This window comes from Solea senegalensis, linkage group LG6, assembly GCF_019176455.1.
Source record: "Solea senegalensis isolate Sse05_10M linkage group LG6, IFAPA_SoseM_1, whole genome shotgun sequence".
NCBI lineage: Eukaryota > Metazoa > Chordata > Actinopteri > Pleuronectiformes > Soleidae > Solea > Solea senegalensis.
The window spans coordinates 15,511,373-15,527,597 of record NC_058026.1 but is presented as its reverse complement, the minus strand read 5'-3'; the positions used below and the strand labels follow the sequence as shown (position 1 = coordinate 15,527,597).

General features: G+C 41.2%; 1 protein-coding gene across 8 annotated transcripts in view; it reads right to left on the bottom strand.

Moving 5' to 3' along the window:
- Positions 1-2,904: 2,904 nt before the first annotated feature.
- Positions 2,905-16,225, bottom strand: part of LOC122770698 (regulating synaptic membrane exocytosis protein 1-like) — a 31,831-nt gene continuing 18,510 nt past the window's right edge. For 4 of the 8 annotated variants that reach the window (XM_044027713.1, XM_044027714.1, XM_044027717.1 and 1 more), the window contains 14 exons: positions 14,360-14,507; positions 13,426-13,533; positions 12,540-12,602; positions 10,057-10,146; positions 9,418-9,509; positions 9,121-9,224; positions 8,864-9,024; positions 8,493-8,627; positions 7,200-7,417; positions 6,202-6,346; positions 5,012-5,124; positions 4,068-4,169; positions 3,830-3,969; positions 2,905-3,731 (listed from right to left, as the gene is read on the bottom strand). In XM_044027713.1, the coding sequence (XP_043883648.1) occupies positions 3,513-3,731; positions 3,830-3,969; positions 4,068-4,169; positions 5,012-5,124; positions 6,202-6,346; positions 7,200-7,417; positions 8,493-8,627; positions 8,864-9,024; positions 9,121-9,224; positions 9,418-9,509; positions 10,057-10,146; positions 12,540-12,602; positions 13,426-13,533; positions 14,360-14,507 (1,838 nt within the window). In that variant the 3' untranslated portion in view covers positions 2,905-3,512. Of the gene's footprint in view, positions 3,732-3,829; positions 3,970-4,067; positions 4,170-5,011; positions 5,125-6,201; positions 6,347-7,199; positions 7,418-8,492; positions 8,628-8,863; positions 9,025-9,120; positions 9,225-9,417; positions 9,510-10,056; positions 10,147-12,138; positions 12,217-12,539; positions 12,603-13,425; positions 13,534-14,359; positions 14,508-16,225 lie in introns of those variants that run through there. The other 4 variants (XM_044027721.1, XM_044027715.1, XM_044027718.1 and 1 more) reach the window with 4 other exon arrangements.

Genomic DNA, 16,225 nt, shown 5'->3' with positions numbered 1-16,225 from the left:
GATTCAAAGTGTTTATTGTCATATGCACAGTAAAGAAACACGTTTCCCTGTACAATGAAATTCTTACTTTGCTGTCCACTCACAAAACACCAGCATAAAGTAGAAAAAGAGATGCTTTTGTAGAAAAAAAAGTATAAATATACATAAGAAAAATATAAATATTACAAATAACTAAAATAACATATATGCATAAAATAAGTGTAAGATTTGAATTCAACTCATTAAATGCTCTTTTGCACTTGCCAGAAATTGATTGCTGCTCTGTTCATGTGACCTAAAGGTTTTTTTTCTCCCATCAAAATCACTTGGTTTCATTCATGAGGCTAATATTTTGCAGATTATAAAGTTTACGCAGACAACTCAACTTTCAGGTATGAAGGGGTCTGATCATTAAGTGGTTTGTACATGAGGAGGAGGATTTTAAATTGAATTCTAAACTGTACGGTGAGCCAGTGTAGAGAAGCTAACACTGGAGTGATATGGTCTCTTTTTCTAGTTCCCCAGTAGGAGCCTGCAGCTGGAGGTGGAGATGGGGTTTAAAGCGTAGGCAGGAACAACAGCGCAAGGTCGCTGTAGCAGCTAGTTGTCTGCGTGAACTATAGCTCGCAGGCTCGCATCATTTGAAGAAAGTGGGAATATGGGATTTAAGACTTAGTAAATTGTATGTTTGATGTGGGTTCTCTGTCTGATTGTGGCTCTGGTGTCTGGGGCTCCCGTAAACATAAACATCTGTAACAATAAACATTAAAGAGCGATTTGTGTTCATAAATTTGCCTCAGTTTAGTGGAGACCTGGGATGGGAACCTCAAAGCATCAATCATAAATATTGATTATGGAATAGATTTGTGAAGATGTCTGACTAGATAATCACAAAGAAAATGGTCACCACTGAGCTAATGAGATGACATCCTTATTTTATCTGAATTGTTTATCTTTTATTTGAAGTGTGCCAACCAGAACAGTCCAATCAGAGCCTGGAGGAACTCTGTGTGTATCTTGATCAATCCAGGGAGGCTTCTGCTGCAAAGACATGGAGTGATGTTTGACACCCTGTGATGAGATGTACCACCGTTCATGTCAGAGGTGCATTATGTCAAAAGTCATTTCCTTCCTTATTACAAAACAGGATATCAGTATAGGTGATTATTTTAGTGAACAGGGACAAAAAGTTTTGTTCCACATATTCATTTTATTTGTAAATAATAAAAAAATTACTTACACATCATTTTAGCCACACCTGTTACACAAACAAAAATGTTGCAGTGAACGCTTTAATCTTTTCTAATTTGTTTTAACATTGTAAACAATCACCATTTTTCCAGTTAATACTGACAAAACTCATTTAAGAAAAACAAACAAAAGAAATGAACAACATTTGACGATGACGGAGAAATGTGCCATATCCTGGTTTTGTTGCACTGTGTGGTCCCTAATGATGACTCGCTCCTTCTTACATGACTTCTCGCAGTTATCACTCATCTTAGTGAAAACAGCGTTGGATTTTATATCATTTAACAGTTCTTGTGCAAGTATATCTGAGATCATAAAGTTAAAACAACATTCATATTCTCATGTGATTTGAACATACTTATTCATACAACATCTCAGCCCTTGGTGGTGTACAATGACGTGGAAAAGACTGCAGATGAGTTCAGATGTCTTTGCATAATGGGAATGGCTTCAGTTTCTTGGTTTTATCTCTTCAATATTCAAGAGCAAACTGTACAACTGCATGCAACATACAAGCAACCCTACATTATGTGGACCTAACACACATATCTAGTATCTTTTTCTCTGTCGATCTGTTTTGTTTCACAAAATTGTGCATGCAGCTTGGAAAAAGCTCAAAAGTCATGCTGGCCCCACTTACTTCCTGAGGGAAAGAAATTAACCAAACAAGTGATGAGTTTTGTTGGTTTTGATGCAAAAAAAGAAAAAGAAAAAATCAAGCTATTCTTGTGCCTGTGGTTAGATCTCAAAATGATTTAAACTTAAAACCTTCAATGTGTTGGGGGTGGAGGACGTGGGGAAAAATGAGACTGCCCTTCTTTTTCTTGCTTAAGTGAACAAATGCAATTTTTGTATTTATTGTTTACACTGACCACCTCAATACGGTCAATCTCATGAGAGGCCTAATAGACAGTACATCTACAAATACAACTGACTGGCTCGGACATTTGGACTTTTAGTTTTTCTTCCCATGCACACACCAGACTGACAGCATTATCATGAACATTTTATGTACTGTAAATATATTTTATACCAGTAGTAACAAAGGGGAAAAAAATAAGGGACAAAGCAAATACTCTGAAAGAGTGCAGCCTTAGTAAAACCCCTTTTCCACTAGTGTTGCACGCCTCGCCTCGCCTCGGTACAGTACGATAATTTTGCGTTTCTATTAGCAATAGTACCTGGTAACTGGTACTTTTTTTAGTAGCTGAGGCAATACTATGCGTGACGTCATCAGACTGCCGGCCACTGATTGGTCAGAGTGTCGTTACAGAAAGAGGCATGAGCCAGACGTCTGACACCAGAATCAAACCAAACAATGCCGAACTGTAGATCAGTTAAAAAGACTTAACAATCCTGAAAACGTGAGTGAATCTCCAACATTTAGCAAGGAAACTAAAATCTCATCATTCAACAGAGTCTGGTGTATTAAGCGACAGCAATGCTGAAAGCGGCGATCACGACCGGCGAGCCGCATCACAAACCCTGCTGCTGTATTTCAGTCCAGTGACTGTGTCGGAACGGAGATGGAGGAAGTACTGAACACATCTTTTTACTGAACTGATTCTAATGATTGAGTTACACTGAAAACAACCGCTTTACAAGTCACTAGTCACTAGCTTGTGTCGCGCGTAAAACGAAGTCACGGCAGCTTCATGCAGCCGTGCAGTGATGACTCCGCCCACGTTGAGGAGGTACTATATTGTAATGGAAACACAACCAAACCGAGTCGAGGCGAGCGGGGAACATGTAGTGGAAACACGGCATAAATACATAGAAAACAGAGTGTCATGGGAGCAACTTGCCTGGGGAGTGTCAAGTCTCTCTGTTGGGATACTAGAGGACACTGTAGAGCGGAAGGTGCCCCCCGCAGGTGTGGAGGTTGACTTTCTCATTTTTGAGTCCATACATTCTGAAGCTTAAATAAATGTCCTTGTTTTTGTTGATTCAATTAAAAACCACCCTGCCTCCCTTTGATTCTCTGACATGTTTGATCTCTTGTCATCTGTCAGCAGTCCTGCTTCTTCACCATACACAGAGAAAAACCTGTAAGATTTTTCATGAAATCAATATGAAACTAAAATTAAAATTATCGTGCTCTCTACAACAGACAAAATTCACCACAGTAGGAGTGATTGTCAGATCTCAGCAATGCTTTCTAGTTGTATTTCTGATTGTTTTTGTTCTACATTTCTGCTGATATTTTTGCCTCTCTTTCTCTCTCTCTCCATTGTACCGTGTTTGAGTTTGTTAGCTCACTGAGCAGCGTGCACCTGTAGACACTAAGATCGCACCCCCGCAGGTCCAGCAGTACTATCAAGTGATGACTGAGAAGTTCGTCGTGTAAGTGAGGCAAGGGTTGGGTCCACCAAGGACGATGGTGGGAATAACTTGTACCAACCAATGACTGTGCTCGATAAATCCAGTTCCTCCAACAGGATTTGTGCAACTCCCATGAAGCTTTTATGGTCCATGCGGCCGTAGTCTCCCCATACAATCACCTGATGGAAAATCATTTACCATAAATCTCAGCTTTTTTTTCCCTTTACTTTTTACACTATTTACACAATCTGCTCAAGGAATGAAGAAAGACACTCACCTGTAACACTTTACCCTGTGGGCTTTCCTCAAATAGCAGTGCTTGCTGGTACAGTGGGTCAAGTGTTTTCCGTGCAATCTTGGTTTTCTTTTTGGCTACATATTTTCCATTATTCAGCAGGTAGACCTTGACATATGGAGCTGAGGGCAGACACAAAACAATGAACATACATCAGTGTGTAAAACAGAGCGTATCCTCACCAACTCCATCTTGGTTTGGTTGAAGGGCAGGCCGTTACCAGGGAGTGACTTGGATCCTGGCTTTTGTACAAGTCCTCGAGCCCTGATGACTTCTACCTCCAGCTGGCCCCTTTTCTCCATCATACCAATTTGGATGTCACCTAGAAAACAGTTGCAGGAAAGCACATGATCACATAATTTAATCCTGTTAGACATGTGCTATATGTGGAATTTTGGTCCCAATGACTGTCAAGATTTCCCTCCAGAATGCGACATCAGTGGGGAAACAGTGGAGGCAAAAGACATGGCGGAGAGGAGCTTAGGCAGGGGTACAAAATGGGCCACACCTCTACACCAGTCTACCACTGATGTGGTGTGGAGTGTCTTAAGGACAATAGCAGACTGTCTTTCACTCGTCTTCTTCCCGGATCCAAACCAGATGGTAGGCATTGAGTATGTCTAATTTGGTAAAGATTGTGACATCATGCAGTATCTCAAAGGCAGAGGAAATGACAGGAAGTGAGTAACGGTTCTTTAGTGTGACTCCAAAAGTAAGACAGGCATTAGCACAGACAAGCTTAGAAAGCAGGACGTGGCCTATCACCAGCTGATGAGCAAGCTCCTCCTCCAGATATGTACAGTAAGTTGTGTGTGGCATCAATTGACTTCGCAAGGGTCTGGGATGGATCTGAGAAGAGTAACTTGTCCTCATTCAGTCTGTGAAACAGTACAAAAAGGATCGTGACGAGGGAGACTGGTCTGTCTCTTAAGTCCTGCAATCGTTATTGCTGCGAAGTCAGAAGAACAAACTACATGGATCCGGACCTCTCACTGCACAGACCATCAGCTCTGCCCAGCATGTAACAGCTCTTCATGGACTTGAATATTTTTAATTCTACCAGTGTAAAATACATTATTCAGCAATTAGTAGCAATACGTAGTGACCCATGCAAACAGTAATTATCTTAAATGTATTTAGACAAGAGAAGAGAGGTGTTCATACCTATGGCAGGAGTAGCGAGTGTTTGCCTGCCCACTAACTGAGCTGGACCCAAACCATCCAGGAAGTCACTGAACTGGTTGCTGGCGCCAATATTAACTCCAGAGAAGATCAAACTAAGAAAGGAAGCACACAATAAATATTATTATATTAAAGAATGATTCTGTCTGAAGTATGTGTGTGTGTGTGTTTTTGTCCCCCACACTTACAGTAAGTGTCTGTGCACAGTGAGCATATTGTGACGCATTATTCCCTGTCTTCAGTAATTGTAGCTATTTTTAGGGATGCACCGAAATGAAAATTGTTGGCCCAAACTGAAAACCGAAAATCAGGAAACTCAGAAAGAAATTATCATGCCAATTCTGTAACCCTTGTTGTTATTGCTGGGACTTTGTCTACTTACCTCACTAAAATCAAGGAATTGCAATTGTATAGATTAATATTCATGCTTAATAGAATAAATTAAGAATCTATGAAAATATTTAGGAGGATCTTATTGAACATATCAGACAAAGAGGGTGCATGTCCCTCATCTGGTGCAGACAGACCAGCCTTTCTTACTGTGCTGTGCGCTTTTCTGTCTCCAAGCGGGCTGGATCATTTCTCGACGCGCCCAAGTAATGATCTTTAGATCGAGTACGGTCGCGATGAAGTGCAGGGGATCCGAGTAGATGTTAGTAAAACGTGTTGGCAGACGAGAGTGCATTTTTCATTATTTTCACTCAGTGGTCTCAACCTCTTTGTGTAGAAGACGCTTTAGTACTGCAATTAAGTTTTTTTTAAGGATTAATAAAAAGTATAAAAGTCTTATGGCCATTTTCGGCCGAAATGTTTTGGTCGCCAGATATATCGGTGCATCACTAGTTATTGCACATATACGTTACAGAACATATACTTTGAAGTGATAGCTGTTGTTTTTTTTTGTGTTGTTGTATGAGGTAATCAGCATGTCTGCCTGATCCAAGAACCGGCAGACATGCTGATTTTCTTGGAAAAAAAATGTTTGCCAGTGGGCCCACAAGAAAAACTGATTTCAGCAACTTAACAAAAAGCTAATATAATAAAATCTATGCTACTATCTTGGCGTGTGCTTTCCTTTCCTATAGCAAAAATAGCACATGTGAAGAAGCCTTTTAAGTGGCTTAATATAGCATGTTTTTTTCTGTATAACAGTGATTATAGAGTTTACTGACTTTCCCTCAGAACTGTAACTGTTCATGCTGCCATTGTTGGACTCTCTACTGGGCTGGACGCTCGTGTTCCTGGTCAACTCGACTGCCATTCCAGTCTCTGTGCTCCTCTGAATGGGTGCATCCTTCTCTTTTTTACTCTTCCATTCTGGATGAAACAGAAAAGATTGAGGTTAGCAATGCTGTTCTCTTAGTTATTTTTTGACTCAGAAAAAAAGGTTGCAGGACTGTTTTTCTTTTTTCATTTATTCGTTTTACCCAGCGCCTTGCAGATTCAAAATAAACAAAAAACATTTACAGTGCAGTGAAAAATAACTAAATTGGTGAAAGAAGAAAAGGTGATATATATTGGTGCTGATTTCTTCTGTATCCATTGTGAGAAAGTTAGGATGTGCATCCACTGCACTGGCTGCACAGTTGAAAATAAGCAAGGATTATGAGTAGGAAAGCATGAAGGTAAAGTTAAGCATCTGAAGTAAAATAAATTAGTTTTAGGATCAGGTTGGATAAAAGATAAAAAAGAGATAAAAGTAAAGTTTACAACACTGAAATACATAATACGACCAAGAAGAGAAGCTTCAGAAGCTGCAAATACGCATCATACTGTCGAAATTTTAAAATAACAAGGTATATGATCCAGTGGAGACATAATCTGAGACACAAAAATGTGTGATAAACAACCACCTAAGCGAATGAGACCCACTTCTCTCACTGGCTATGTGTAAAAGCACACCAAAACTAATATTATTTTCAAAATATCAAACTTTACATTTGGCAACGAATTAGATATAGAAGCAGTATAGCTTGATCTACACATCCCAGTTCTCCTTTGTTTGGACCCCCTTAAGACCCTTAAAATCCAGCAGCCAGTAGTTTCTACCTCCATCATCAGACATCAGGCTCACTTAAACCATGAGTAGTGTGCCTTATGTCCAGTAAAACTATCACTTCTACATCAAACAGAATTCACAGCAAATTTTATAGGTGCCGTGGCAACTCACCGGGTCCACTGATCTGTGAAGTGCTACGGCTGCGGCGGTTGCCGACTATGGCCACCATGCGAGCGCTGAGGCTGGACCGTCTCTTCTTGCTGCCTCCACCTACCAAGCCAAGCGCTGTGTCTGACTGGCTGCCATCGTTGCATTCCTGGGTGTAAATCTCTCCACTTACACTGGAGCTCTTCAGCAGGCAGCGGCCCATCGACGACCTCATATGTCGGCTGGAGAGAGAGAGTGAGAGAGAGAGAGAGAGAGTGAGAGAGAATTGATAGAAACCGGTGCAGATTCAGTTGCAAAAATCAATGTGTTCCAAGTCTCACGTGTGATACATAAAACATGCATATGTCACACAAGCCTTGTGTATGCCTGATCAGGCAGGTCAACTGATTACCACCCTCCCATATATTTAAGATTTAGAGACACTGAGATGTGGAATAGGAGCAAGAAGAGAGAAGAAGGTGAAGGTGAAGTCTCAAGTGCCTCAGGTGGACAAAGGAAAAAAAGTTCAAAGACAAAAAGACGCGTTTTCATGTTTCAGATCATGTTTTAAAAACAGTCTCTCTGCAGGTCTCTACAGGTGAGGAAGGACAAAATAAATAAATGAGCAATAATTAAAGTAATTTGCAGCGGATCAATTCCATTTCAATATACAGTGGCACAATTGGAATCCCAGAGGAATCCCTTATGCAATTAATTAATGTGGATTGGATGTTCCTTTAATTCACTATCCTGACAAAATCATGTCTCAAAGTTCTATAAACTGTACCCATCTTTCCTGGTGCTTTATGGAAATGTCCATCTTTAGGTAAAGAGATAATGTAATCTTTCCATTAAATATGCAGCTATTGTTATATTATTGTAGGTCCTGCCCCCATCATTCATCTTTTAGTCAAAGCCTTTTTTTTTGCCACTGCCAGCAATGCACCTATCAGATACCTGCTTTATGTATATCTTTCCAATAACTCTTTCCAATACCTTCATTAGCCGAGTGGTAAAATATTTTTTCTCATATAGTTGTAACGGGTCTTTGGGCAAAATTACTCCTGAGATATTTCAAAGATCCTCTGTCATGGCTGGCAAATGAAGGGACACCATCTGACTCTGACTCTGACTCTATTAGTACCGTTTCCTCGCAGTGAGAGGATTCGCTCAGTCACCTCTGAGTGATTCGTTCAAAACGAATTACTTCGAATCACACAGATGATCGTCAGTAAGATCATATCTGTACCTGGATTTGTTAAACCTTCAGATCAGAGGTGTGGAAAGTGTGTGCTGCTGTCTGAAAATGAGGTTTACCTGGACACCCTGGTATCTCCTGTTACAGTGTGTCTCCTGCGCTTCAACTCAGCAGAGAGTCCTGATACCCTCTTGCCCACGTCCAACCCCCATGACATCCTCCTCTCCTTTTTCTCCTCCTCTAATGACGAGGATCTGAGTTCAATCACCATTCAGCATGTATTCATGTACATGCGTGTGCGCGTATGTGGATAGAGGAGTCAGGGCATGCCGGGCAGAAACATGCAATCATTCGTGCATTAAAAAGAAAGGCACACAGTGATAAGCATGCATTACACACATAATCACGCATTGTTATTTCAGAAAGCTCAAATTCACCTACAACATCTAACATGAGCACACACAAGAACAACAAGACCACGAGCACTGACCCGAGGCGTCCAGCATGTCTTTCTGATTGGATAGACATGTAGCTGGTGCTACTGAGGCCAGAGGCACTGCTTGCATGAGAGAGGGCAGAGACATCGCTCATATCACTGTCTGAGGATCTTGCTGAGATGTTTTCGCTGCAATGCCTCCGTTCTGCATACATCTACATACAGAGACGAAGGTGTGAATGAGGGGTTCTGAAAAACAGACTTGTAGGATTTATCAAGAACAGGAGGACGAAATAGACTCAGACACTGACCTCTTGTTTGGTCTTGAGGGCTGTGTCCGGGCTGTGGGAGGCTGAAGGCCAATAGGAATGTACTTTCATGTGTAGGTGGCAGGCTTGCTCCCCTGCTGCAAGGGCTGGGACAAGAGTAAAAACATGAAACAAATGAAGATAATTCAAACAAAGAAATCAGACTACAGAGTATCTTGAGGAAGCAAGATCACGTTTTTAATAGATGGAGAATGACGTTTAGTATGGATGGATATATGTATGTAAATTCAGAAAAAAGCTTTTAACATCTTCACCAGATTTGATTGCCAGTACACATACCTTGCTCAATGCTGCTGCTCTTTGAAGGGAGCTGCGGCAATCGCCTGCCCCTGTGACCTGATGATGTCCTAGTTGGACCATGAGCTTGTGCTCTGTCAGTTCATAAAGAGGACAAGGAGAGAGGAAAAGACACAACTGGTATATACTATCATAGCTGGTTTAGGGTTACAGGAGCAATAATGTAACAGGATTTAAAATGCTAGTTCAGGATTTTTGTGGGTGCTATCACATAGACCCTATTTAATTCTGGTATTGACAACCATCCTCAGAGACCCGATCCTCACCAGACCTTCATTTATCAAACGTATGTATACCAAAATGGTTGGTCATTGACAGGCTTAAGTCTGGCTGAAGCACAGTTACACGCTTTTGGTGGCGATTTTGAGGTCCGATGTAGCAATATGTTTTAATATATGATGACTTGTACACTATGAATCATTTGTCAACACCGTCGTTGTTGACCGCAGTGGTGACTTCTCTCCACACTGTTGCTTTCTGACTTAGTTTGATCCCATATTTCATGCTGACAAACAGAATCACTTTATTTCTGTTGTGTTTCTACACAATTTTGATAAATGAGGGCCATCATTTACAACAACACCTATCGCTTTTTGAGTTAATGAATTTTTTCTTGTGTACCTGTCTCTGCCAGGTGAGTGAAAGTAGGTGTCTGGTCTCAGACAAGTGGTGCTGGCACTCCTCACTCTGTCCAGGGACGGCAGCAGGTCACTATACCACCGCATCAAAACAACACAGAAATGGGGCAGGGGGCAAGAATGAGAATAATGTGGGAGAGCAAAGGGATGACACGTAGAGAACAATGTAGTATGTGGAGGAAAGAGAGAGGTAAAGATTTAAAAAAAAAAAAAAACAGACACATACAAAGAGAAATGAGAACACCATCAGTCATTCATTCGGCTGCTTTGCACTGTGAGAGCATTCAGACTGAAGATTGTGAGTTGCCATGGGAACCAGCTCGACATGGTATAGGGGGAAACGCTATGCTGTCGTGTTGTGAGACAATTGTAAGAAACAAACATGATGGTGTGCACCTAAAACTAAATATTTAAGGTTTATTCTCATTTATGGGTACTTCAGAAAAAAAACATTCTATCTATCTGCTCTTGTTGGTACTAGAGGAGAATTGGCTGGATGATCTGGAGATCATCTGGTAGTGAGTTTTTATTGGCTAGAGACTGGAAAAACATCCAAAACAAAAGCTGTTTTTTTATTATTGTTCTGTATTTAGTATTTTAGGGTTTGATTATTTTATTTCATTTTATTGTGAAGCACAACGGAATCCTCTATTATGAAATGGGCCACCTAGGAATTGAGCGTACAGTGGATTTGGCAAGGGTTAGGGTTTTTCTGGCCAAAAACATATTTGACTATTGAAGAAACGGTCAAGACCTGAGAGCGATTGCCACAAAACACCTCCAGAGATTGATGAGTATATAGACCTGCATTCCCCTCACACTAGTGTTTATGGATTTATTGTCCTTGGAGCTCAGATCAGTCCAACACAACTGTACTAGTAATAAATGATCACTTCATAAAGCAAGCAGCAGCTGTACTAACTGCCAACCAGCAAGCATGCACTGTAGCAAAGTGCCTCTGGGGACACTTAATAGTGCATTATGGGTTTACAGAGAGACTGCACAGTGACCAGGGCCCAGATTTTGAATCAAAGACCATTAAGGAACTCACTGGTATCAAGAAAGTTTGTACTACCCCATACTATCCCAGGGGGATCCCGATTGAGAGGTTAACCACTCGATCAAATGCTTGGGGCACTAAGTCAGCTTGAAAAGTCCTTCCACTGGAAGGACTTTGTCCCCTTGTGCATGACTACTAGTGCACAACAAGACATGAACGTTTGAATTAATATTTAGGAATCAACCACAACTTCCAATCGACACAGGTCTTGGGTTGCCCACCAACACAAATAAGCCATCCCAGTATGTCAGTGACTTAAAATCCCGCTTGGATGAGAGTTACCTGGATTTCTACCACTAAGGCCACTTATTCATGTCTTGCATCCTTCATTCAATGGCCACTTCATGGTTAGGCACGCACGCACAAAACACAGCTGTACGTTAACAAACACACACACACGTACATACACATACTGTACATTCTGACAGTGCTAACTTAACTGGGCATAGCACAGCAGAATTGGTTAAGCATAAACTGTTTAACCTTTTGAAATGTCGTATTGAGCTAACTCAGTGCGCACATGCTGTCTAGATCCAGGTTAATATGATGTTACTAATGCTTCCTAGTGTGCATGCTACTAACCTCTCGTGTAACCCGGCACCTGCATCCTACATACTCTAAGTGGCCTTAACAAAGAAACACAGCAGCCATGTGGCCAAGAAGCCATCTTTGATTCCACCCTTGTGTTGTAGTTTTCTTTTAAGCTGGAGTGACATTTCAGTATGTTACAACATTAAAAATGTAAATGCACAGATATGGCCTTAAAGGATTTCATAATTCAGAGGTAAACCAGCACATAGCATTAGCTAAAGCAGGACTATGAACAAAGCAACACATCAACCACAGGAAACACAAGCAACACAGCAGTGTGGGGACAGGTGGACATTTACTGTATTGAGAGAACACTTCTGCAACTAGACCAAACAACTCCACAAGTGTCTGGGAAAGTGAGACGAATGAAGAGAGAGGGTTCACAAAGATGCCTTTTACATTACAAATACTTACCTGTAAATGTCTTTATGGATACCATTTACTAACAGGGGCATTTTGGGGGGGAGTGTATTGCTGAGTCTACTTATGTACCTGGTTGTGAGGTCATACACATGAAGCAAGGCATGAGAAAAACAAAATATAACAGTTATGAGTGAACAGTTGGACATTAACTCCTCAGTGTGCCACAACTATCATATTTGCTATTAATGAGATAGATTAATATCAAATATGATTTTGAGCTATGCAGAACATAAGCAGAAATATAGGATGTCTTGAGAATGCTGTATTTGCTTTGGAAATACTAAGTTTTTGGTTTTTACGGTGTTGTGAGGGTGAAATGTTGGTTAAATTGTGCAAAATACATCTGACGGTTCGCTTTCTTTCTTTCTTCTATTTAATTAAATTTGTTTTACCTGTTTGTATGCAGGCACTCTGCACTCCCTCCCCGAATAGACCGCTGCATCTCCGGGACTTCACTGTTTGAGAAAAAACACAAAATGGCAGGCAGGAAAACAGGAAAAGTTAATATACGGGAATGGGAGAAACCAGAAAATATAGAATGACATAACAAACCCCGTATATTTCCAACTTTTAGTAGTATTAGTAGTGTGAAAAATGAACCTGGCAGCCCACTTCAGGATGGTAGCATCTAAGGCACACTGAGGTGGTTGGTGTTGTTAAGAATACAGCCAACAATGTGGATTCCAGTGAAAAAAAAGTAGCGTGAGTTTATTTACTGTGCATAAACTAGTGAACTGGCAAACAGCCAACAAAAAGAGAGGCAAGGTTCAGATGGTTTGGTCATGTGCCAAGGAGGGATAGTGATTATATTGGACAAAGGATGTTGAAGATGGAGCTGCCAGGCAGGAAGAGAAGAGGAAGACAACAGAGAAGATTCATGGACAGGGGGGATATAATATAATAAGGGGATAGAAGAAGACACATAGTACAGTTGAGTAGTAGCGTGACCCTGGCTCCCTTAAACAGAGTGGAACCCTTATTATTTTTACTGCAAACACTTGTGTTTGTCTTATTTCATGTCAAAAAGATATTTGCTGTAAAAAAGGGGTCTATTTTGCTAGGTTTATCATATTTATAATATTACATTAACAGCTTGCTATTATGTAAGACTCAGTCACATCATTCCAATCCAAATGCCAATGATCACAGAATTCGGCAAACATAAAAACAACAAAGCTGGTGATGCCCTGTGACATTTGCACACACATATACTGTATATACAGTATATGCATGTATATAACCCAATCTTCTTCCCATGTGGTGCTTAAAACAAGGTACCTGTCCTCAGAGTACTCATAATCTGAGTCACCGGAACGTTGGTCCTCCGAGTGGTTGTTGTGGTCGTGGGGGTAGGGCTGGCTGTTCTGGCGCATCTCATCCAGACTCCTGATGAAAGCACAAATATTTTGTAATTTTATGTTTTTTCTTCAGGTAAATAGATCTTGGGCTGTAGTAAAAATAAACTGTAATGGTGTCCTCTGACCAGGGATGGGACAAAACATGATTTTATCAGGCACTGTGAGAAAACAAAACATCACAATATGTTGCTACAGGTGAATTTCTTTTACACAAATCACACACGTGTCTGTAGTATTAACGATGGCACTCCCAAACCGCCAGTACGTCTGTTTCTCTCTGCCATTGATTTTCACATCGAACCTTGAGGTATTAAAATTTACTTTATGACATGCTCATTCAGCAATGCCTACTGGAACGAGCGTTAACGTTAGCTAAGATAGCTTATCTGTATATATGGGTATAATATGCTGAGATAGTGGAAGAATGAAGAATGATTTATTGGTCAGTCCCTCTGCAGGGCCTACAGTAAGCTTGGCATCACAGGTGCAAGCAAGTGCAGGGCTATCAAGCTGGTCACCAAGGCAGCAGAGGTGAGTGGGGTAATCCTATCTGGACACATTGATCAACTCCAGGTGGGTCACCTGGGTGAGGGTGCATGATGTTGAAAGACTCCTTACATCATAAGATTATGAGCCTCAATACAAACATTCACAAATACGATTGTTGTAAACCACACAGTAATCTGATTAAAAAGGAAAAAAAAAAAGTTTGGATGCATAATCTGAATTATAGATTCTCCATGTCAAATATATAATATTTCTGTACATAAAAGCTTGTATATATTTTATATATAAGCTTTTATGTATAGGCTACATTGTCATAAAAAAATGAGAGTTCACTATTTGATGCTGACCTTTGCATGGGCACTCGTACAGGCCGTAATCGGGCCCTGCAGGAGTCCTGTCTGTTAGGAGACACCGAGCGGGAGCGGTGTTGGATTGGTCGCTGCTGCTCAGGGACATCCAGCACACTGCTGTGCTCTTTCTCCCTGGAGTTATGCTCTGCAAGTTCACACACACCACACACATACAGAGATCCAGCACAAATGCACGCACGCACAGACACACACATTTTCATATGAACATTTTGGTCAAGTCATGGATTTGCATGAGAACAAACTAAAATATGGGTACATACAAGACATTTGTTTAGGGTCCTTTGTACTACTAAAAACTACTTCACGTGCCATTCTCCTACAGACTGTGGTACATCACAGTAGGATGTCTTAAAGGAAAATGACTAGTGAGCACACAGGATAACTAGTCATGTGAGCATGCCTGAGATGCAAACTGTTTTTGATTTGCCTGCACTGTTTTTACCTTTACTGAATGTGACTATCAAATTCATAACCTTTTGGGGTTATTTGTTTACTGAACCAGCCATAGTGATACAGAGAATGTGGTACAATCAGCCACAACATTATAAATAGGTAACCAGTTTTAATGTCATGGTATATTATTATTATTTTTTTTACTCGATCATATTACAGATGGTTCAGAATTGATGCAGCGCCGCTATTTTTCACATGTGATAGTACCTGGTACTTTTTGTAGTACCTGCTCTGGCGAGGTTCCAAGCTAGCTGTGCCAATACTATGTGTGATGTCGTCACTCTGCAGTCCACTGATTGGTCGGAGTGCCATTACAGGAAGAGGCATGAGCAAGACCTCAAGATCCACCAAGGCAAAAAAAAGTGCCTCAGTGAGTTCGACAAGAGGCCTTGAGAAAAGGCCAAATCAGTTGAGTGAACCCCAGAGGCAAGAAAACCCCCAGATGAAGCGCAGTCTTCCTTGAACCCTTTAGTGGACTCTGGTCTGGAGCCCAACTGGCCACAGCCAGCAGCAGAGAGAAAGATGGAACGAGGAAAACCTCAAATTCTGTGGCCAGCCAGAAGTCCAGCCAGAAGAAAGTGTGGGAAACCATCAACTATGACCTTGTCCTCTTGATAGAAGGACAGATGTGAATAGTTGAAAGAAAACTGGAGAACATGGGAACCATAATTTACAACTATGGAGTCGAAAGATTTAGGGTGGGAAGGAGAAGACACCCAGTAGGCAGAACTAACTTCAACCCAACTCAAATCCAGTAGGCAGTGAGAAACTTGACAGGTTAGTGAAGGAAAGAAGAAAACTGAGGAAGCAATGGAGCAAGACCACGGAGGAAGACAAACTGCCAAGAAAAAACGGAGAGACCTTTGTGTGGCTTTCGGATTGGTTCCTCACAAGATGCTGTCGACGGCGTTTGATTTCTTTCACGTCCCCAAAAACATTGCAGAGTTGGTCAAGACCTATGTTCAGAATCTGCACAATTTGACAACGTCTGGATATAGGCATCATGGTAGGCTGCACTATTTCACCGCTGGCGATGGAGCTTATCATCTGTGCATCTCGATGGGTAATGAGAGGCAAAAGGTCTGAGAGTGGCCTTCATCTTCCACAATCCAGGTGTACATGGATGATTTGACCGTCATTGCATCTTTGAAACCATGTACCAGAAGACCGTTGCAAGTGGGCACAAATGGAGTTCAAACCATCCAAATCTTGCAGCATCTCCATTGTTAAAGGCACGGTAAAAAGTGCACTTCAGCTTCTGGTCTAAACTTTCACTCTGAGGTATAAGCAACCTCTTGTACAAGCACCTTCAGAGAAGTACAGTAGTTCAGTGCTTCAGTGTTTCTATGGCTCAGCTCAGCTAAGTGGAGAAGCAGTGTTCACTGCAGC